Raw genomic sequence first — 25,132 nt, 5'->3', positions numbered from 1 at the left:
CTATATTGTCGTGATGCTTTGTTCACGGTGAACCAAACTATTCCAATACAAAGATGCCCACTGTAACCGGACTGTCATTCCGTTATATTACAATGCGACTTGGACTATGCTCTCGTGGTATAGTGTCATGGATGTCGTCATTATTGGCATGAAATGTAGATTCTATGTAGATTCTTACACCATTATCAAGCTAAAATTTCGAAGTAGATTCTTACAACATCGAAACGTCGCTCTATGCAATAAACCAGACGTTGTGATCCATAAGATTGTATGTTTCATTTTTAACTCACCAACTTCTAAAATGCCAATCAAACAGTCATTAATGCCAAGTTTGTAATTCCACCCTTATCAATGAAACAATCACACATAAAGCTCAAGATACTGGTTTGTTTGTTTGTTGTTTAACGCCGCATTCAGCAGTATTCCAGCTATATGGCGGCGGTCTGTGAATAATCCTGTTTGGATCAGACAATCAAGTGATCAGAGTCATCAACATCAATCTAACTGGGATTCGATGACCAAAGCTCAAGAGGACAAGCTCGAACCAGGACCAGACAAATCGGCGAGGGTCTGTGTCAACTGGGCAATACTCGTATCAGCTGGGGGAGGTAGGGCCGCTTGTCAATACAGTTAGTCTAGGTCAAGTTCCACAATGCTATTTTGGTGCCAAACCGATCGCACCTCCAATCACTAATAACTTCGACTTGCCATAGGCATAACTGGTCTGCTTGAGAGGTCACCATCCAAACATATACCTAACACATTATAGCCATTTAGCCTGTCCGCTCCCTGAAGACGAAGTATTGGGCCATTGGAGCGCATTAACCTACTGAGATCTGATGCCTCAGTTCAACATGGATACCATACCCACACACAGTTAATGGCTTCAGTTCCGGAAACAAACCCGACACTCTTCTGTACCTAAGATTACCTTCCTGCCCCCGGAGACACATACAAACTAGAAACTTGCTGTATAACGAAAGACAGCAAACCTGAAGTGTGGGCCACGTTTCATGTGGAACCATCAACAAGTCAATGCTCAGAACATAACATAAAGGACGGGCGTACTGTATACTTCGTTTGGGGCATATTGGCGATGAATAAAATTCAACATCGTTACTGTGTGATGATCCGCAGCTACTATCATCAGCAATTTCAATAGAAACATAGGATAAGGCAAATCACAGTGCATGTTGATGTTTCCGCTGCGGGACAGTTGATACAAATTGTGCACGATCTGGTTGATCGAAGGTTGCTTATACCATCAATCACTGGCCTGTATGCTTCAGATTCGTCATGTGGAGGGCAGGATTGTGATAAATGGTACATTGGTGAATTAAACGACATCCACAAGTTATTTCTGTGGGCATTTGTCTGGTATCTATAAAGTTATTGTCGTGATTGAAAGTTGTTTAAGTGAGTGACTTTCTTGAATCGTGATGTTTGAGCATTGCAAAAATGCTTATGCACCCCACTAACACTTATACGGGGTATGAAATCTATGGCGAGTTCCACAGTCCAGATTTGTATGCAAACTTTGGCTATATATTTACAATTGTCATGGACAATCCATTAACTGCTTATCTGGGGAAATCGATTTTAATATCTTCAAACAGATTTAACTACGGTGATTACTGATTCAAAGCCACATGCACTGTGGACAATTGTAATACACCCTGCAATCACAGATTCAGCTCTCTACACAATGAATGTTAGAACTGGAATATTCATCAAGTACAATTGATAGTAACAAAGGTATGGCTTAAATATCTTCCGGGCAAAAGTGTAAGGGAGATAATCCTGGACGGTGTCATCAGAACTATTTCTGCACACCCGTGGCACCTCTCTAATGTTCTATGATAGTAGTCCATCAAGAGTTATTTCCCCTCAATGTCCAAACATTCACAATACACTACCCGTCACTGACAAGATGAAACAAGCTTTAGCAGATGGGTTATATCATGGACCAAATGCAACACAATGTGGCTTGCTCAAAACAATGAAGTGTAACAGAACTGAAAAAATTGCACATTTTATTACAAAATATCACAAAGTGCACCTTAAACAATGTTATAATGAGAACAAGTCCAGAGATGTTTTGGCAGCAGTACTTAACCTCACAAACACCTCCTCAAGAATGTGCCAGATATCAACAGTTTATCAATTGACACAATCCCTAATATTCATAAGGAGCGGGTTTGGTTACCCCACTCTCGGCAGCTTTGCACTGTGTTTCAGTTATATAAGGGTATATCAGCATGATGAAAGCCAGATGCACACACTTACTGACCTAAAACTTTGGTAAAAACCTGGAGCATAGATGCTGACAACCTAAGGACCATAACCAGCAGGACAAACCTGGGATTCGAACATACAGCTGGTAGATCCTGCATATTCACAGCTTTCAGGCCTTAAACTTTGCACTCATAAAATTACCTTAGGAAATGAAAGGTACATGCTCAGTAAAATAGCTTTAAAATATCTGGAAAATCATTAGCAATATTTCATTCCATAATACATATGGATCCGTTTCAAATCAAAACTAAAGCTTGAGTAATCTATTTAGATCCAAACAAATTTGTGAAAGTACTTTGATAAATTTAGTCAATAGTGACATCATTCATCTCTGTAAGAACACTAGGGGAAAGCAAGATTCACTTGACAAAATCTTCACCCATGCTTTCATATGAGTATAGTGATCAACGTAATGACAACATCCAAACTCTCTCTGAAACTGAAAAATATGTCACTGAATAGTGTCTGGAGATTCCACATGCTCTAACTGTCTGATGGCATAAACCACTGATCATTGGAGACCTATCATCTTATCAATGGGAGGGTACTTCCAGTCATCATCACTGAGGCTCTTCAGTAACTGTCGTAACTGCTTCATTCTCTGTTCATGGAGGTCTGAAAAAAGAGCAAGCAAAAACGTATATCCTTGACTAATCACGTGATAGTGGGATACAGCGTTTGACCCAATATTATACATACTCTCACTTTTAACCATAAACAAGGTATCATTTATTAAAATAGTAAATGAATTAAAATACTGGACATGACTATGACCTTGCACTATGGCCAGCCATCAAACCACACTCCATACCATTTAATCAATCTATGGGAGATAAAGTAATGGGACATTCTTTGATTATCCAGAGTACAATATGATAATATAACAAAATAAAACAACTTTATATTGACATAACCATCATTAACTGATTCCCCGCATCAACTTTTGGAAAGAAGCAGCGGGACCAGTGAAGCAAGAGATACAGCTGGCAGAAAGTGTTAGAGAGTGATTAAAGCATTTGCTTGTCATGCTCAAGGCTCAGCTTTAACTCCCTTCATGGCAACAATGTGTGAAACCATCTTCTAGCGAGCCTTACTGTAATAATCAGAAAGTGGTGTAGAACAATACTCACACACTATGTTGCCTGGATAATCCTCCATATTGAATATTTTATCCTTTATCCCTATTGTTGTCCTAAATATACTGGCACTTTGTCATATATGTAGAAATAAATGTCACGACTTTTGTACCTTTTTGTAGATTGGTGTGCATCGTCTCTATGTCATGGTCTATCTGGAGCTTATTCAGAAGTACCTTGAAATCTGCAACAACAAAATGATATTGATGAAAGTAGACAACTTTATCAATAGCACTATTGGACATATAACTACCGAACAATCATTTTTACCACTTTGACTGCAGCTTAAGATTATTGAAAGAAGATATATGCCTTAATTAATTCCTCAGAATGAAGCGTAGAGATATAAGATGGATCCTAAAACCTAACAATTTGTGGGTTTAATAAGTGTTAAACTGTCAAGATGTACCAAATTGTTTTAAAACATCAATCTGTAAAACTGACCGTTTGAGTTATTCCTAGCATTTTCGGGCACTCCAGGCGATTGAAATAGTGCCTTTCGAACCTCGTCATCAAACATTTTGGACATAATATCGCTATGACCAAGAAAAGGTAGCAATATTATGACTGTCCACACGAAATCTTCGCAAAACGTCTACACTAAAAAATACTAAGGGACGTAACCCGTGCTGCCTATCGACCATACTATTTTCGCTACAACTAGTACCATACTCATTATTGTGGAGACGGTTCGTGGGTCCCAGTCTAAGCTCGCGTACAGTTCAACCTCAGGAGAGTATACCCATTCTAAATAACATTAACACAACATGCTAAACACCATGCAACAAAAGCGTTTAAGCCTTTCCAGTAACTTCATGTTGGAACCGAGAGGATAGTATAGACTAAGCTGGGCCCCGTCTCGCAAAGGGAGCCGGGAACCAGCTTAAGTATAGGCTACATATGCAATAATTTTATTCATAATGTATACATTATATGCCGTTTATTCAATAGACACACATCAATTCACACCATGCACATTAAACCATGTCTCAAACACATCAACACAACATCGTAAAATTCTTCCTTCCTGTTTAACATACCCTTTGACAAGAGGTGTTAGACTGTTTTCCTGAAATAACGACCGCTTCCATTGTGTAGAATCTCTGTGTTGTGGATTATTTTTCTATATATATTTTCTACTATATTTTCGTAATTTAACTTCAAGAGAATACAGTTTCATGGCAGTTTTAAGTCGGAATCCGTGGTAATATCAGTATAATTGTAAACTGACAGTTTATTCATAATATCCAAGAGGTACACACTATGAGGGGAGATAAAAAAGTAGGTAGCCTAACTATATTCTCGATGTCCAATATTTGAAAAGCTTCCATTTTATTTTGAAGGATCCATTAGCAAAGCCATATCCAAAATTTCACATATATGGGTAATGTAGTTAACGAGATATAAGTCATCACAACACATTGAGGTTTAAAATATTTCTTAAAAAATGCAGAAAATGAAAAACGATATCTCATTTGATACCTCATGGATAACGGTATGTTCTCAGATAATATCAAATAAACTATATGTTCATATGTTCAGTATAGTAGTGGATGACTTCCCGTCTTAATAAACAGTCAATCAAAGATTTCGATTGCTGGATTTAGTGTGTGTGTGTGTGTGTGCGTGCGTGCGTGCAAAGATGCGCTGCGTGTGTGGGGTGGGGGTGGGGGTATGGGGTGTGATTTCGTATGATAATTCAGCATTAATACTGAACCCTTGGCATCATGTATGGATAAGCGAAAACATTAAAATAAGTTATGTTCTTCAGAAAGAGGGTGAGTAGTGTCTCCAAAACTTTAACAAGCGATTGTAGTTTCAAATTGCTTTTTTATGCACTAATTGCATTTATTGCAGATTTTGCGTTTTTGGGGGTACCAAGATAGAAAGTCAAACAAAATGGGGATCGTGAGGCTGGAACATAGCAAAACCAATTTGCTTCAGGTTGACAGATACTATGCAGAAATATATAACATAAAAACAGCTGCATTGTGTCATTTTCTTGGTGAGGCTACCTACTTTTGGATCGCCCCTCGTATATGAAAGGTAAATAGTTAGCCCTATAATATAGGAGTGTACTTACTGTGTTATCGTCTTTAAAGGGTCACCGATCTCTGACAATTTCTCAGGACTGCTTGAGTGCCCTTGTTATTGTATATGTTCCCGTGCGTACCCTGATGATATCACATAAATCACGACTATTTAACAATCTGTGCGCCAACGGTCAACATCTGATTGTGTAAGATCGCATGTCTTCTACAAAGATGAAATACTGCTTCGTGTTCATGGTCATGGAGTTGTTAGGGGAATGTATTGAACGATAACGAAGTCACTTGTTTAGGAGCGCAAAGTAATGAATTCATCTGTACATTTCTCATCAACTGGCACATCTTGTGTCAGGCTTACAGTCAGTGGGTAAAATGTCTGAAATTTTCACTGCAGCGATTCATTAATCCGCCCTTGGGGCAAAATGTCCCACAGTTACAAGTAAGTGAATGAGTGAGTTTAGTTTTATGCCGCACTCAGCAATATTCCAGCTATATGGCGGCGGTCTGTAAATAATCGAGTCTGGACCAGACAATCCAGTGATCAACAGCATGAGCATCGATCTGCGCAATTGGGAACCGATGACATGTGTCAACCAAGTCAGCGAAACTGACCACCCGATCCCGTTAGTCGCCTCTTACGACAAGATAGTCGCCTTTTTATGGCAAGCACATGGGTTGCTGAAGACCTATTCTACCCCGGATCTTCACGGGTCCCCACAGTTACAAGAACACCCGAGGTCTCACAAAGGTCGTCACAGATAACAGAACTCAGGTTGATACGAACGACTCTAACCAATCCACCCAAGCACATTTAGTCAAATGGTTGAATGATTAACCTTCCTTGTACGGTAGCTCAACAAGGACCAACTGCTTTGGGTTTTTTTCGTTTTCTTTATCAGTTTTATAAGGAATTTCTTATACAGGTTGATTGCTGAAAGTAGTATGTTACTTACAATATTGGACCATTTACGGTTGAGTCGATCTTGTTTCCATTTTAACCGGTACACAGCGAAGAAAGACTAAATTCTATCGCTAAAAACCTCTTTCACATATTCGTTTATTTTTAGAAGGGAAAAATATACCTTTAGTTGAAAGGTATTTGCAAGTAATAGTGATGGTTTTATAACTTTATAAAAATTGTTAGGGTGTATTTGAGGTGTGTGAAAAAATGTGACATATCGCCGATCTGTTCTGATCCGTCATTGAAATACTACAGGGCAATGTTTGAGTGTTTCTAGTTATTGTTCTAAGAACTTCTTTCACATACACCTTTAATTTTTACGAGGGGAACATACCATCAAGTGAAAGGTGTTTGCAAGTAATAGTGATAGTTTTATAATTTCTTAAAAATTGTAAGGGTGTAATTGATGTGTGTGAAAAATATGACATATCGCCGATCTGATATGATCCGCCATTGAAATACTACACAGCGATGTTTGAGTATTTTTAGTTATTGTTTTAAAAGCTTCTTTCACATACACCTTTAATTTTTATAAGGGGAATATACCATCAGGTGAAAGGTGTTTGCGAGTAATAGTGATAGGTTATTAATTTAAGAAAAAAATTTAGGGTGTATTTGTTGTGTGTGAAAAATATGACATATCGCTGACCTGTTCTGATCCGCCATTGACGCTTGTAATGTTTGAGCGTTATAGTTCTAAAACTTCTTTCTTTCTTGTTGATTTTAGTATTTGACAAAACTGGAAAAGTGTTTACAACGTTTGTGATAGTTTTAAACTTTCTTTTTTTGAGGGTGTGTGACAGTGTCAGTTAACATTTTGTCAATGTCCATGCCATTCCACACATGCAATAAGATATCTGAATTAATTACTAATGTAAAAATGTCTCAAAATTGATTTTTTTTGCGTTCTTAAAAGGACAGCTGATGTTAGCACAAGTGTTCTAGCGATAGTTTTGCGTTCTTTAATATGTTTGGGGAGGGATGGCCATGGTGTATCATTTATTCTTTCATTCATTCTTTCATTCACTACATATGTATTTCTTTTTCTTTTCTTTATTTCCTTCATTCACATATAATTCTTGCTCTTAATTCTTGCTATAATTCATTTATTCATTCATTCATTGTAAAATACCGACTGATACAATAAACTGGCTGAGGTACTGTTAAACGCAGCCTAAGTTGCGCTGGGAACGAACCAAGTCACTGTGTGCGTTGGAGCATGACGAGGCACACGCTAATTTAGTACAAATGGTAAATAAAGCAAGCGAGTGACCTATCCCTGTTGTAGATTATCCCTGCTGTAACCCACCAAAGACAACCATAATACATGCAAAGAACATCCTTGAACTGATAGTACTTGTCATTATATTGAGTTATAAGTGTTTAAAGTGTTTTTGACTGAAAAGGTATTCTCAGTCGATAGATATTCATTTGGAACTGTGATCGAACAGTGACAAACCCTTGATGCCCACTGGCCCTTTAAATCGGAACTATCGTACGATTAACCAACATCTGGATTATATAGGAAATTATCACGCTTTAAGCACCCTCCGGTAAAAATCGATGGACAGAACCGGAACAGAACGTGCGTGTTTAGCTATTATATGTCGCTAAGAAAATAGGCCATGGGGAGGTAATCTATCGAAGGGGAAGGTCAAAATCCGGAATCACAGCTAAGTCTTTACGTCCAGTCAATACAGTTCCTGTTTTAATGCAACCATAAACGTACGGATGGTGTCGTGCTTGCCACGAGGTATACCACAATTACATGGCAGTGGACACTTATATTCATACTTTGGCCAAATGCGTAATTGTGTCATGAAGTAATCTTTTGCACGAAATTATTGGTACGAGAGAGCTGAATGAATGATTGATGCTGATAGTCAATATTAGAAGTTAAATAAGTACAAAGTAATATTTGTCCAACGTGTCCTGGATTAAGGTCCGTAATCTGAGGGAGACAACTAAGACTGTAATTGGTTAATCATTGACACGTAATCAACTGTGGTGCGAAGGAGGACAAATGGCTTTCAACAGAACCGGCACCTGGCTACAGTTGTTCCACTGGGGTCCCATTTTGGCACTGTCAGTTATATTCACTATTGCTGGAGTTGCACTGAACTGTACGTTGATGTGGTGGCCAATAACGACGGTTGGAGGTGCTATCAATGTCGTTGTGTTCTTGATTTGGGTGTTTCTAACACTTTACAACTACCTCAATGCAGCCTGGAAGGGACCTGGATTTGTGCCTCTTAGCTGGTCTCCGGTAAGCCAAACTGGTACCAGGAATATGTAATCAATCCCCAAACCTAAAGCTAATGTTTCATTGTAACATGCAGTATGCAAGGTTTGAACTATCATCAACTCTGAAGAAATGGAGATTGCCTTATCAATGCTTATATATTTTATAATCTTTTACTCCCTCAGACAAAGTCTGTTTGAGCCATTGTCATGGGTCTTCATAGATTAGCAATTTGTCTTTTACCACTGCACTGTTTTGCTAAATAAGGTTATATCAACATAAATATAATTATTTTTTATGAAAGCCCGGATGTTAACTGTTATTCTATTTGCGATTAAGTAATAATACACACCATAAAGACCCCTGTTATTTCCAATGTGCCTATGCCACAAGGGAGCAGTTCCAAATGATCCCAAATGAAATTCTATTAACAACAAGTGCAGTTATAATTTTCTTTGGTATTTTCAGGAGAACAAGAATGATGCCAACTTCTTACAGTATTGTGATTTCTGTGAGGGTTTCAAGGCCCCTCGATCTCATCACTGCAGGAAGTGCAATAGGTAACACTGTTTGTCATCAGATTTTAAGATCACATGAAAATGAAATTCAAGGTATCAATGCTACCAGGTAATTTAGCCAACACAAAATAAGTTAATGTCCACTCAATTCTTTGATGTTACTAAAGTTAATCTGTTTATCCATAATCCAAGAGTTTGAAGTCTGATTTTCAGTATACACACCATGGCACTATGTTTGGGGGGAGTCACCTTGTCCTGTCCCCCCATGTTCGAACTTGCACAAATCGTTTTACCACTATTTGTTTCAGATGTGTGATGAAGATGGATCACCACTGTCCATGGATCAATACTTGCTGTGGTCATTTTAACCACTGCAACTTTGTGTGGTTTCTGTTCTTTGCACCGTGTGGATGTGTCCATGCAGTCATTATACTTATACCATCTATATACAGAGCTTTAAATTATGTAAGTTAACAAGGTTAGGGCAGCCTTTGAAATCCACACTAATCACCTGGCCCTTGACTACTAAATTGTGCTAAGGACAAGTAGTAATCAGTGTTCAATTATGCTTCAAATTGGATATGAATATAACAGACAAAAATGTTAAAATAGTGTACCTTTTTGTCTTGTTCAAGTAGGACTAGGTACAACCTCTGAGGACTAAGTGGAATAAGGTTTCATTTGTCCTCATATTTCCATGGCAGAGGAATGTCCAACATGTTGAAGATTTGCAAGACTACTCATTAATTCACATAAATATTGTCTGTGATGTACTTGTGGGGAGATATATTGTAACAGGTGTACAAGATCAGAAAGTACAATTACATGTTCACTTTGTTTAGAGCTATAAGTAATTTCTCATTAATCATAATTTTTAGACCAATGTCAGCAAATGCTGCAAATGTATCGTGTTGCTTGTGTTTTTCAGAGTTACTATTACTACTATGGGAAAGATGAACCTTTGATACATCTGTCTGTTGTGGCTTTTATTCTCACAATGTTTGGAGTTGGACTAGCTATAGGTGTCGTCATTGCAGTAGGAATGCTGTTTTATGTACAGGTGAGAAAACACCAGAAAGGGAAAGCATTTGTTTTTGTATAAGTTCAGTGTTTTTATACATGTTAAGCATGCTCAACATTCAGTATGTTTGAACACTGTCTGACTTTGAATCAAACACTTCTAATTCTACAAACATGAACAGCTTTTGTCTACTTGTTTTTCAGATGAAAAGCATATGGAGAAATGAGACTGGTATTGAATCCTGGATTATAGATAAGGTACTGACTGTTTTAAAATGCATGTTTTTCTTATATTCTCAAGATGAGGCCAGTATGTAATCTTGGATCTGTGAGTAGGAATAAAATATTATTTAAAGTACTTTCCAGATTTCTGTGATGTTATGGAAAGACGATTCTGTAACCTCCATGATAGTTATCCCTGTCTTGTTGTCTCCTTCTTTAATGTCTTCTTGTGATCATTTCTCCTAAATCAACACATCTGTTTTCATTTGATGTGATAAAATAGTACTTTGCCACTTTTCAAGAATGAAAGATGGTTTCACTAATTCATGTTATTAAGTATGGTTGAAATACAACAACAGATGTAAGGCACATGGTTTCTTATTATGAAAAATGCTATGTACGTAGTGTTTCTGACATACTTGCATGTTTCCCATGTCAGGCTGAAGATCGAGAGCGTGATGAGGATGAGGGCGAGGACTTCATATATCCGTATGATCTTGGGGGTAGGGGAAACCTCAAACAGGTGTTCACATTCACTGGCAAGCCAGTCTCTGATGGAATAACGTGGGATGTGGTGGAGGGATGTGACCAGTACACTCTCACTGTAAGTGCTCAGGACACTGTCATTTAACTTCTAAATACATTATTACTGTAAGTACACTGTACACTCTCCCTGTAAGTACACTGTACCCTCTCACTGTAAGTGCTCAGTACACCCTCACTGTAAGTACACTGTACACTCACCCTGTAAGTACGACTGCCTCAGTGGTGTAGTGGTTAGAGCGTCCGCCCGGAGAGCGGAAGGTTGCGGGTTAGATCCCCGACCGCGCCATACCAAAAGACGCTAAAATATGGTACTTGTTGGTCCCTGCCTGGCGCTCGGCATTAATGGGTACAACAAGGACTGGTCAGCTCGGAGTCAGTATACTGTGTCTCAGTGGGGTATTCATGCTTCACTGCGGCATGGTATCTCAGTGGGCTAGCACTATAAAAACCAGCTTAAGTCTGGGCTAGTACAAGCAGCCGCACATACACATACATACGCGTGCACATCATCATATGAGCGAAATATTCTCAAGCACGACGTAAAACCCAATTTCAACTCACCACCTCACCCTGTAAGTACACTGTACACTCTCATTGTAAGTGCTCAGTACGGTCTCACTGTAAGTACACTGTACACTCTCCCTGTAAGTACACTGTACACTCTTCCTGTAAGTGCTCAGTACACTTTCACTGTAAGTATGTGTACACTCTTCCTGTAAGTGCACTCTCAGTAAGTACACTCTCTCTGTAAGTACACTGTATACTGTAAGTGCTACAGTGCTCTCTCTCTGTCACACTGTTCCTGTAACCTCTGATTCACCTGTAAGTACACTGTACACTCTCCTGTAAGTACACACACTCTGTAAGTACACTGTACACTCTCACTGTAAGTACACTTTACACACTCTCTGTAAGTACACTGTACACTCACTGTAAGTACACTTTACTCAGTAAGTGCTCAGTACACTCTCACTGTAAAGTGCACTGTAAGTCTCACTGTAAGTGCTCATTACACTCTCTGTAAGTACACTGTACACTGTACACTCTCACTGTAAGTGCTCTGTACACTCTCACTGTAAGTACACTGTACACCTCACTCTCACTGTAAGTGCTCAGTACACTCTCACTGTAAGTGCTCACTCTCACTGTAGTACACTCTCACTGTAAGTACTCAGTACACTCTCACTGTAAGTATGTGTACACTCTCTCTGTAAGTATACTGTACACTCTCACTGTCAGTACACTCTCACTGTAAGTACACTGTACTCTCTCTCACTGTAAGTACACTGTACACTCTCACTGTACACTCTCACTGTAAGTGCTCAGTACACTGTACACTCTCACTGTAAGTACACTGTACACTCTTCCTGTAAGTGCACTGTACACTCTCACTGTAAGTGCACTCTACACTCACTGTAAGTAGCTACACACTCTCACTGTAAGTACACAGTACACTCTCCTGTAAGTACACTCTCTGTAAGTACACACTCTCACTGTAAGTACGCTGTACACTCTCCCTGTAAGTACACTGTACACTCTTCCTGTAAGTGCTCAGTACACTCTATCTGTAAGTACACTATATACTATCACTGTAAGTGCTCAGTAACTCTTCCTGTAAGTACACTGTACACACACTCTGTAAGTACACTGTACACTCTCACTGTAAGTACTCTGTACACTCTCACTGTAAGTGCTCAGTACACTCTCACTGTAAGTACACTGTACACTCTCACTGTAAGTGCTCAGTACACTCTCACTGTAAGTACACTGTACACTCTCACTGTAAGTGCTCAGTACACTCTCTCTGTAAGTGCTCAGTACACTCTCACTGTAAGTACTCAGTACACTCTCACTGTAAGTACACTGTACACTCTCACTGTAAGTGCTCAGTACACTCTCACTGTAAGTATGCTGTACACTCTCCCTGTAAGTACACTGTACACTCTCACTGTAAGTACTCTGTACACTCTCACTGTAAGTACACTGTACACTCTCACTGTAAGTACTGTACACTCTCACTGTAAGTAAGTATGCTGTACACTCTCTTTTCTGTAAGTACACTGTACACTCTCTCTGTAAGTACACTGTACACTCTCACTGTAAGTACACTGTACACTCTCTACTGTAAGTGCTCAGTACACTCTCACTGTAAGTACACTGTACACTCTCACTGTAAGTACACTGTACACTCTCCTGTAAGTACACTGTACACTCTCACTGTAAGTGCTCAGTACACTCTCACTGTAAGTATGCTGTACACTCTTCACTGTAAGTACACTGTACACTCTTCCTATAAGTGCTCAGTACACTCTCACTGTAAGTGTGCTGTACACTCTCACTGTAAGTACACTGTACACTCTCACTGTAAGTACACTGTACACTCTCACTCATGTAAGTGCACACTCTCACTGTAAGTACACTGTACACTCTATCTGTAAGTACACTATATACTATCACTGTAAGTGCTCAGTAACTCTTCCTGTAAGTACACTGTACACACACTCTGTAAGTACACTGTACACTCTCACTGTAAGTACACTGTACACTCTCACTGTAAGTACACTGTACACTCTCACTGTAAGTGCTCAGTACACTCTCACTGTAAGTACACTGTACACTCTCACTGTAAGTACACTGTACACTCTCACTGTAAGTGCTCAGTACACTCTCACTGTAAGTACACTGTACACTCTCACTGTAAGTGCTCAGTACACTCTCACTGTAAGTACACTGTACACTCTCACTGTAAGTACTGTACACTCACTGTAAGTGCTCAGTACACTCTCACTGTAAGTACACTGTACACTCTCACTGTAAGTGCTCAGTACACTCTCACTGTAAGTACACTGTACACTCTCACTGTAAGTACACTGTACACTCTCACTGTAAGTGCTCAGTACACTCTCACTGTAAGTACACTGTACACTCTCACTGTAAGTGCTCAGTACACTTTCACTGTAAGTACACTGTACACTCTCACTGTAAGTACACTGTACACTCACTGTAAGTGCTCAGTACACTCTTACTGTAAGTGCTCATTGCACTTTCACTGAGTGAGAGTCAATATTAGTGTAGGTGCTTATACACTGTTCAAGTGTTCAAATACTTTCATTGTAAGTGCTCTGTACACATGTTGGCTCTGCTTAACAGGAGCTGCAGCTAAGGTTGTTGATAGAGTGAGAAGTGATGAACTAAAATATCCTTTTTGTCATGAATGAAAGAATGGCTATTTAGCATGATCTTGTCAATGTCAGCTGCTATATAACTGTATTTCATCTTGCAGGTTGAGCAAATTAAACAAAAAGCTCAGAAGCGAGAGCGCACTCTGCTGTATGTGATAACAGAGCCCTACTCTGGGGCCATGTTTCCTATCACTAAAGGATGTCGTGTTCTCTGCTTCGTGCCGTGTACTGATGAACCTCGAATCTCCGTCCTGGAAAACGACCGAGTGATGGTCACACGGTGGAAAAAGTAAGTCATCAGTTGTAAATATGGAATGTTTCATATCCTGTTATCATGGATACTGTAGAAGCCTGAGGGTGCCTCAAGTGAGAGTAGGTAGGCCCTAAGTACATGTACTTATGATTGTCAAGGAGCTCAACGAAATAGACATCATTCTGTTTGAGCAAAGTCTGACTGTGTGTCATTGAACCTGTGGTTTGAAATTAAGGATTCTGACGTGATATGAACATTAGGCAGTTTGAAATGACATATTGATTGAATAGATTTAAAAAAATAAAGTCTTCCTTGTAATAGTTTTTATCATATTTTTGTATTTACACATATGACCTGTAGTTGTCCGTCCGTACGTCCTGATTCTTGTCAACGCGATATCTCATGAACTGTTGTACCCAATGTCTTCAAATTTGGTGACAGCCTACATTGGGGGATTACGCAGACACCAGTTGATTTGGGTGACCTTGACCTTATTTTCAAGGTCACCACAACACTTTGACCACTTTTCAAACTCTTGTTAACGCGCTATATCATGAACTGCTGTACCCAATGTCTTCAAATTTGGTGACAGCCTACATTAGGGGATTACCCAGACACCAGTCGATTTGGGTGACCATGACCTTATTTTCGAGGTCACCACGACACTTTGACCACTTTTCAAACTCTTGTTAATGTGATATCTCATGAACTGTTGTATCCAATGTCTTCAAATTTGGTGACAGCCTACATTGGGGGATTACACAGACACCAGTCGATTTGGGTGACCTTGACCTTATTTTTGAGGTCACCATGACATTTTGACCACTTTTCAACTCTTGTTAATGTGATATCTCATGGACTGTTGTACCCAATGTCTTCAAATTTGGTGACAGCCTACATTGGGGGATTATGCAGACACCAGTCGATTTGGGTGACCTTGACCTTATTTTCAAGGTCACCACGACACTTTGACCACTTTTCAAACTCTTGTTAACGCGATATCTCATGGACTGTAGTACCCATGTCTTCAAATTTGGTGATAGCCTACATTTGGGGATTACACAGACACCAGTTGATTTGGGTGACCTTGACCTTACCTTCAAGGTCACCACGACACTTTGACCGCTTTTCAAACTTATTTAAACGCGATATCTCATAAAACATTGCACCCAATGTTTTTAATTATGTTGACAGCCTACATTGGGTGATTATGCAGACACCAGTCATTTCAGGCATCTTTTATGTGACCAAAAATTAAAAAGTAGTAAATATAGATATTCCATTCTTTAGCGGTGGGGGACATTGCCATATCAGTGGCAGACACTTGTTGTATATTACATTGGCATTAACCTCTTTATGATAACTGGTTCAACATCGTCTAAATAAACAACCTCTTCACAATTTCCTGGTCAGAATTTAGAGTTGTTTTGATGATGAGTATTGTTATGGTTTCACAACGTGAGTTTTGCAATTGGTAGACCCTAAATATTTTGTACAGAATATATTTCTTTCTGGTCACAACACCGTTATCATTCGCAGGCACTGGCTGTACGGGACAAAGGTGCTGGAAAATGGGGGCAAGAATAAAGTGGGTAAGTTGCTTTTATCCTTGGAATATCAACATGATCAAGTTATGTTGCAACACGTCCTGTATAACATGATCTTAGTGAATGTCATATCACATAGATGTCGTCTATTGAACTTCTATAGTAATCACTGACAAAAGACGGCCATCAGCCCAAAGAGTAGATTAGTCAGGCATTTCAGATACAAGATTAAGAGCCAGTTTACTCTTTGATTCATTTCAGATGCATTTAATGCTTTACATGAAGATAGGTAGTTGTTTCACAATGTGTACCTTTGTAGTTGTCAACTGCATTTACATGTGTTTCATTGTTGGACTGGTACACTCAGCAACTACGGGGCTGTCTAAAACAAGCGATTCTGACCTTGTACTAATCATTGGATCTTGTGATGCCATTCAGTGAGATGTTGACATGTATGTTCTGTTTCTTTTGCAGCCTCCAAGAGAGTTCGAGGATGGTTTCCACGACGAGGTGCAAAGGAACTCATAGACAATAATATGAATGACAAGAAAGCAGTATGAACAAGAACTGGTGTTAGCAAGTAGATGTAAACACTGGAATCAGAATGCCTTAAAGCACAACCGTATTGGAGATATCTGGTTTCCCCTATGCTGTAAGCCAAATAACATAGAATATATAGATGCAAGTGTATTGCCACAAGAAGGAATCTTCTAGGTTTTACCTCTGATGTTTTGTCGTCTCAGAACCGCATTACTTTATTGTTGAATATGACTGATTCATAAGGCTGTCACTGAGTATGAAATATTGAATGACAATACCATTAAGAGAAATATTATTGTGATTTCACCTTGAAACAAATGAACTAAACATCACCCTGATATGTAAAGTCAGATAAAACCAGGAAATGTGATAAACAAGGATGACAGCTTATCTTGTGAATAATAATTGACAATTTAAACAATTCGTTCCTAAAATGTATTGTATACTTTCAAACACTGTCCATGGTATCATTAATCAATGCATCAGTTTATGGTCGTAGCGTTTGGTTGATGTATTGGTGATAAAATTTCAAATGTAAACATTCCTCAGCTGGAAACCCACAATAACACAGCCATTAGTTAATACTTTTGTTGTGTTTATAAGATATATAGTTTGTTAGATGGAGTATGTTATATAATACACAGCTGTTGGTTAGTATGGCACCAATGAGAATGCAGCTAACCTTGAGTGACTGAGGAATGACTGGCCTCCATACGGTAGTTTTAGTTGAGATGTATGCAAGATTCAAGTACAGAAGTGTGTCTGTTGTGTGTTGTTCCCTTGCAGGTTCATTATGCTGCAAACCATTTGACTACTTGTGTCCTAGATTGGGGCCATGATATGCCCCTCAACACCTAAAGCAGCTTCACCTTTCACACAGTATGTTATTATTCTATTTCCTTGTATTTAAAGGGAAACAAAACTCCAACCCTCCCTCGCCTAGCTGGTGCCATCTTATTTAACCCACATATAGTTGATCAGATTTGGCTCACCAAAACCTTTCCCTTTGAAACTTCATGTACAGTATGACCAGAAATTATTGAGAATTTTAGGAATATGTTTAATTGAATTTAGTTGTATATGCCCTACACTTGTATGTTCGTTGTCATTCACTTGATGCTCAGTTAATGAGTATTACTTCGTGGTGGCAGCACTCAGATTACATTGACTATGCAACACAACTAGACAGGTGCACCCCCCTCTCAGGGTGTCCAGGATATGTAGCAATCAGTGGGTTGCAGTTTGCATACTGAATCTCCGGCGTATATACATGTATTCATTCTAAGTTTGATTATAAAAGGGTTTGATCTCGTGAATGTATTACATGTTATATAATACATTCACATTTAAAGGATTAATGTATAATCCATCGATTGATTACCTGATCCACAACTAGGTGCCCGTGTAAAAACAAGATGTTTTATTCAAAGGATGAGCCAATAATAGGTTGATTAAAAGATGAAATTATATAAATGTCAATTTGTCTAATAAGAGGGACAAAATGCTTCTGGATATATTCTTACACCTTTATCAGGTGAAGAAAACAAGGAAGCAGAAAAGTACACGTGAAACAACAGTGAATAGTTGACAATGGTGAGGACTGAACAAGGGAGGGCAGTAGTTATAGCAATGAGCACATAGAAGCATGGGGGTGAGGACTGAACAAGGGAAGGCAGTAGTTATAGCAATGAGCACATAGAAGCATGGAGGTGAGGACTGAACAAGGGAAGGCAGTAGTTATAGCAATGAGCACATAGAAGCATGGGGGTGAGGACTGAACAAGGGAAGGCAGTAGTTATAGCAATGAGCACATAGAAGCATGGGGGTTGACTGACTGTACATGGTTTCATAGGTTGACTAACTGTACATGGTTTCATAGGTTGACTGACTGGACATGGTTTCATAGGTTGACAGACTGTACATGGTTTCATAGGTTGACTGACTGTACATGGTTTCATAGGTTGACTAACTGTACATGGTTTCATAGGTTGACTGACTGCACATGGTTTCATAGGTTGACAAACTGTACATGGTTTCACAGGTTGACTGACTACATGGTTTCATAGGTTGACTAACTGTACATGGTTTCATAGGTTGACTGACTGTACATGGTTTCATAGGTTGACAGACTGCATGGTTTCATAGGTTGACTGACTGTACATGGTTTCATAGGTTGACAGACTGCACATGGTTTCATAGGTTGACTAACTGTACATGGTTTCATCGGTTGACAGACTGTACATGGTTTCATCGGTTGACAGACTACATGGTTTCATCGATTGACAGACTGTACATGGTTTCATCGGTTGACAGACTGTATATGGTTTCATAGGTTGACTGACTACATGGTTTCATCGGTTGACAGACTGTACATGGTTTCATCGGTTGACAGACTGCACATGGTTTCATCGGTTGACAGACTGTACATGGTTTCATAGGTTGATTGACTACATGGTTTCATCGGTTGACAGACTACATGGTTTCATCGGTTGACAGACTGTGCATGGTTTCATAGGTTGACTGACTACATGGTTTCATAGGTTGACAGACTGTACATGGTTTCATAGGTTGACTGACTGCACATGGTTTCATAGGTTGACTGACTGCACATGGTTTCATCGGTTGACAGACTGCACATGGTTTCATCGGTTGACTGACTGCACATGGGTTCATAGGTTGAGAGACTGTACATGGTTTCATAGGTTGACTGCACATGGTTTCATAGGTTGACTGACTGTACATGGTTTCATAGGTTGACTGCACATGGTTGTCTAAATAGATGGATTGTTTTTAAAGAACCTTGGATATGATGAACAAAGATATCACATGTGCTGTCTTAGCTGACCAATGAGACATGACACTGTTGTGAAACACCTGAAACAAGGGAGACAAATACACATTGTAATATTCCAATTTGATTTTTGGAGATTTATTTCCGTTTTAAATTATTCTGGTCATTTTAATATTTTCAGGATCCATCTCTCCATTAATGATTGTGTTTAGTACTGGCTGATTGTCCTAATGCTCTTATGGATCATTCTCTGTTCAGTTAGAAACACATATCAGTTTATTGGGGTCAATAGTTAGTGAGAGATAAATTAAATTATATTTCTGTGTTGTCATCAAAAAGGTTGGTGTTAGTTTCAGTTTAAACATTTCAATCAGAATAGGAGCCAGCATATTTATTAAAAAACCGTATCCAATGGTTCCACTGAAACAAGATGGCTTCTTGTCTTAAATTATTGCACAGTTTGTAGAAGCTACCTCAATCTTTGATTATTCGGTGTATTAAGTTTCCATTCTGTTACGATAAATACCAGGGACCCAATCACCATTATAGGTTTCTACCAAGTGATGTCACGATATCCAATGCATATGGTTGGTATGTCAAGGAGGGGCAGGTGAACAATAACATGTATTGTACATGATGGTTTTATGTTTGTTTTAGTCATATGAAGATCCATAGGATTATTATCATTTATAATGCTATTTCAAAAGCCTTGTCATTGTGATTTGATTATTTCTGAATGTTATCCTATATTTAAGTCAGTGATCATTAAAATCTAAGAGTTGTAGCAAGTGCCCAGAGAGTTTTCATCATAATAGCTGTGAGTATGATTAATATACATATTCAGGCATGTTAAGTACATGACATAACAATCAAAGTATTCATGACATTATTTGAAACTATGGGAGATTTGTCAGCAGCATCCAGCCTGTCTGTGTGTAATGAATGTGGTGTAAACGGCTTTGAGGCATAATATAAGTGTTTTGTACTTCTATAGGATACTGTTGACCAATCAATAAAGAGCCAAAGTTTGCTATGCTGATGAAATGGGTTATGAATTAATGTCAAATGTTGAATGTTTTCAGAAATGTTTATTACACCATCAGTTTCTTGTAGAATTAGTTTTGTTGTTTATTTTCATAATATTTTAAACATTTTTATTGGTTGATCTGTTCTATTTCCCATGAGATGCAAGAGCTGTGTATCTAATGTGAATTTGGTTTTTTTTCACCAATTTCTCTGCATTTGTTTGTATATCGAACCTGATCAGCAAATAACTGTGTGTACAAATATATAAATTATTTTGATTCAATATTTCTTTTGTTGTTTTGAAGAAATGTATTATAATAATTTTAAGAGTAAAAGTACATTTGTCAATTGCTTTTCTCCATGCAGAGGCACAGAATTTACGAGAGTTAAGTTGAGTTGGTACAGGGTTTTACAATATAACCATTGTGTATTGTAAAACATGACTTGTTTGTAGCTCACATGACACATTGATTCCTGTTTGTGTATGTCATGGTGTCATCCATTGTCCATCCATTGTTCACTTCCAGTTGTTTTACTTCTCCACAGAAACCACATATACACTTTCATGGATATTGTCACAGAATCTAATTTGGTTTTAGTCAGCCAGACTGAAGCTGTCATTTTGGTATTGACCATTTGAGACCATAAGTGTGAGGCGTATCTATGCTATGAAATCCAGAACTGCCTCAGAACTGGACTTCACTTCCACATTTCATCTTAGTTTGTGAAGTTGTATGATCTCAGAAGAAGTTTATTAAAGATGGCTGAAAGAAATTCATATTGTCGTGATTACAGATAACTGCTTGGTATTCTGTTTGGGGTTTAACACATTTGAACACATACTTTTTGTACATAGCTCTACCACTTGTTCAAGTATCAGTGTGTAGTCTGATAGTTTGTTTTAGGGGAACAGGTTAAAACTATTGATGTGTAGAAACATAGTATTTTATTCTTTAATATTTAATCTGAATAAGTTAACTTTTGTAAAGATTTAGACATTCAGGTGAGCTACTGAGCCTGAGGGCTAACAATGTGTTCAGTGGTTACTGTGTAGTGCAGTGGGTAGGAACACGATGGTATTAGGCAGAGTAGATGCATGTTTTTGTATTTTATTCATTATATACGTAGACAATTTGTAGATCTTCATGATTATATGCCCATGGTTATTTGTGACTGTTACAGGCGTGAGTGATATTGCCTTCTGTTTTCATCATTTCACATGCCTTAACAGGGTCTATATTGGTTTGACTGTACTGCTGTTTAGTATATACATGTATCAATCATTGAGTGTTTATTATGTCTGGACATGTCACATTGAATGTTCCCTGCCCACAGTGGTAAACTGCATACCACACTGTGTACATTACATCAACAAATGACAAGTATTAATTTTGTTCTGAAAGTAGCAAAAGGTCAAACTAGTTGTCATGTTTTATTAATGTACCCCTCAACTTTGAAGGGGTTTTCCACTCTGACTGATAATAGTTCTTGAAAGCTACAGATGGTTTGTTTTGCTGCATTCACAAAGTGAATGTAATTGAAGTCTGATTCAGTGATGTTTTTAGGAAGAATTTTCCTTCCCTAAAGGGAGTAAGGGATAGTATAGCAGGTAAAGTGTTTGCTCACCATGTCGATGACCTGGGTTCGACTCCCAACATGGGTACAATGAGTGAAACCCAACTCTGTTGTTCCCTACCGTGATATTGCTAGAATATTGCTAAAAGCAGAATAACATCATACTCACTCACTCTTCCCTGAACCAGGGCCAGTGATAGAAATATGATAAAGACAATATTTTTTCAAGTAATCCCATAAACAAATTGTAAGTTGGTTCAAGTAATGATAGAATAGAAAAAGGGTTTGGTTTTCATGGCAAATTAAAGGGTTTCCACCCTTCCAGAGTTGAACTGTGCTGAACTTATTTCACTTGTTACTTGAAAGAAAAGTACTGTTTTCATATTTCTGGGGTTTTTTCAATTTGCTTTATTTGCTGTTGAATACATGAACTGTACAACAGTATGAGATATCTTGGTACACAAGCTGTTGTGGATTCGAGATACCCATGATCACCTGTTTTCATATTTCTATTCTCATGTGAAACTACATGAAGTACCGGTGTATGCAGGACTGTAGTACAGCTGACACTGAGACACCAACATGCAGTCATTGACCTGCAAACATGATCATTCTGTGGTAGGAGGGAGTTACGACAATCACCCACCTTGGTTCTTGTTGACAAACATCTACACCAATAGTTAGGTTCTGACACGCCTTGATGTCCACTATTGATTGCCCACTATCGATTGTCCACTATTGATGTACTTATAAAAGTTACAAAATACCATTCTTTCATATCATAAATGTTAGTCTCTTATCGAATTACAGATTAATTATAATGATATGAAACAATTGGCTGTTCTTTAACTTCTTGTAAGCTATTGAAATATCATCTAGTATGTTTAAAGCAGCATTACATCCAAGTAATGTTTGCTTCACTATCACAGTGAAACTACAGCGTGTCCGTGTTGATATGATTGCTATTTGGAAGCCTAGAGACATTCTAACAGATGTATTTTCCTCTTATGATGCTATATTGCCAACATCCATCCATTGCGGACCACTGTGAATACAATCGTGCCTATATTTTATCATTGTTATATATTTATTTACAGATGTATATATATATATATATGAACACCGAGTGTATTATATGAGATGATTTATGCCAATATTGAGAGAGTTTGATTGAGTGATTGACTAATTAAACATGAAAGTGTAATTCTCTTTAATCAACAATACCAATTAAGAGTTTAATAATGTATAAAGTTGCTGTTCTGGGCTTGAACGTGTATTAAATACAGAGGAACCAGACAGCTCTCCATCAACATCACAGCAATTTCCCTCTTGCAAAATTAATGTTAGGCCAGACCAATTGTATTTCTTGTTTTATGGATTTTTGTCTTCAGAAAACCTTAAGGCAGAATGTGACAAAAAAATCACCAAAGTAATATTCCTTTTAAATACTAAAAGTATTTTACTTTTGCCAATTTATGAAGTGTGTATAAGGCAAAAACAACAACAATCTAACCCAATTTTGTTTTTGGAAGTTTACATTTTTGGCCAATAAACATTAGGATTTTATTTTTTGAGCGAGGAAAATTAATTTATTTATTTTTATTATTCTTGAAAAGTATGAGCAGCAGATCTGTGAAACAAGAAATAAAATTGGTCTGGCCTTATGATCATACAGAATACAGGGTCAGACCACCTAATGCTGTATGGCTCTGCCCCAACTGTGCACGGAACATTGATGCCATGATGACCATATTGAAAATGTCAGTTTTGCTCAGCCATTTCTACATGTATCATTATGAAATCTGATAGGGAAGAAGTGCATAATATGCAGTATAACATGTAATATGATTTTTTTCTTACCTTCACATACCCTCATATTTCTAGTGTTCTGGTATTTTAGCATCTCTACTAGGCCTATGATGCCAGATATCGTGTCTCTAATCTTAACTTCACAGAATTCTGATCCAATGTTAAACATTATTTTTTTTGTTCATAATGAAGGTGATCTGCAGACTGTTGTGGTCTGTTTTTACTCAAACATAATTCGTAGTCTATTGGTTCACACTGAGGATAATAATATGATTTATGTCACTCTGGGAACATTTATATACCTGTATTCACAAAAATATTCTTCAAAGTATAAAAACTTCCAAGTGCTTTATCCTCATTTCGGCCATATATGTACCCCACACTCATAGTTCAAAACAAGAGGATTTCACTTGTTATGTTTACAGTTTAAAATAAAAGCAATCAAGTTAAAAGGATGTAATCCAGTTTATCCATGGTTTGAGTCATTTACGTTTAGAACAGAGTGCAGATTCTGCCAAACCCTTTTTATGTTGTGAAATTGGACTTGGAGTAAACATTGTTTCAGTGTGGGTCTGCAGCCTTAAAACTTATACAAAGATTTAATTTGCAAGACTAAAGATCAGTTATTATTAAGAACATTTTGTCTGAACACACTTCTAATACTGATGGACGAAATAATTCTTCTGTATGGATAAATGGATAACAATTTGTCTCTTATTGTGGCATATAATTACCTGTAAGGTATAATTCAGAATTATAGGTTTGAAAACTCATTTACGGAGATGTACACAATTTTGAAAATTAACCTGTTTATTTCTAAGTGTTTGTCATCTTTATGACAGCTAACTCTAAAAAACAACAATCTTTCTCAAGCTTAGAATCAGTGAAGGGCCTATGCATACATGTTTCTGTTTGAATGTTGGGAGTTACAATACTGTGTGTCTGTTTGCCAAGAATTAATTAGCCACTAAATTCATGGCACATATGTTCAACTTGCAATGAATACTTTACAAGATATGTCGCATATATTTTTAGTATAGTTTATGAAAAGCTTTATTTTATTACATTTTTGCTTTGATTAAGCTTCTTTTAAATTGTTGATAGTAAATAAAGCCTGAAACCTAACATTTTGAGAAGAGATGCCATTTGTGTATGTATTTTTTCAATATTTCTTGCTGCATAATGTTATTTATGCTGTAGAGGATCTAAATGTTGTGTGTGAATTGTATTTATATGAATTTCATTAAATGATTATCTGTTTTGAAGTAATGTTCATCAGATGAAGAATATTGAATATTGTTTATTTAGAATTGATTTCTATTTATGTCATTTCACTGCAGCGTTATCATCTAGATGCGAATGTTCATGAATGTGTGATTCTTCTGAATAAATGTGTATTTACTCAGTCATTTTTACTTTGT

At 37.8% G+C, this 25,132-nt stretch overlaps 2 protein-coding genes across 4 annotated transcripts; one reads left to right on the top strand and one right to left on the bottom strand.

Moving 5' to 3' along the window:
* Positions 1–2,021: 2,021 nt before the first annotated feature.
* Positions 2,022–4,061, bottom strand: LOC124280932. Its single transcript, XM_046716926.1, has 3 exons — positions 3,876–4,061; positions 3,544–3,615; positions 2,022–2,910 (listed from the first exon to the last, which is right to left on the bottom strand). The coding sequence occupies exons 1-3, from the start codon at positions 3,958–3,960 to the stop codon at positions 2,807–2,809; spliced, it is 261 nt and encodes an 86-aa protein (XP_046572882.1). The 5' UTR covers positions 3,961–4,061; the 3' UTR covers positions 2,022–2,806.
* A 4,037-nt stretch (positions 4,062–8,098) lies between these two features.
* On the top strand, positions 8,099–25,116 carry LOC124280930 (palmitoyltransferase ZDHHC6-like). Of its 3 annotated transcripts, XM_046716922.1 has the most exons (11): positions 8,099–8,706; positions 9,151–9,242; positions 9,509–9,665; positions 10,129–10,260; positions 10,425–10,478; positions 10,882–11,046; positions 14,272–14,459; positions 15,963–16,015; positions 16,445–18,948; positions 19,051–19,212; positions 19,263–25,116. In XM_046716922.1, exons 1-9 carry the CDS (start codon positions 8,464–8,466, stop codon positions 16,528–16,530), a joined length of 1,170 nt encoding a protein of 389 aa, XP_046572878.1. In that variant the 5' UTR covers positions 8,099–8,463; the 3' UTR covers positions 16,531–18,948; positions 19,051–19,212; positions 19,263–25,116. The 3 variants fall into 3 exon arrangements, with proteins under 3 accessions (XP_046572878.1, XP_046572880.1, XP_046572877.1); XM_046716924.1 differs by lacking the exon at positions 19,051–19,212 and having other exon boundaries at positions 19,236–25,116; XM_046716921.1 differs by having other exon boundaries at positions 19,051–25,116.
* Positions 25,117–25,132: the final 16 nt, after the last annotated feature.

This window comes from Haliotis rubra, unplaced genomic scaffold (genome assembly GCF_003918875.1).
Source record: "Haliotis rubra isolate DU_JTF1 unplaced genomic scaffold, ASM391887v1 Scf276, whole genome shotgun sequence".
NCBI lineage: Eukaryota > Metazoa > Mollusca > Gastropoda > Lepetellida > Haliotidae > Haliotis > Haliotis rubra.
This window is presented reverse-complemented; position numbering and strand designations above follow the sequence as displayed.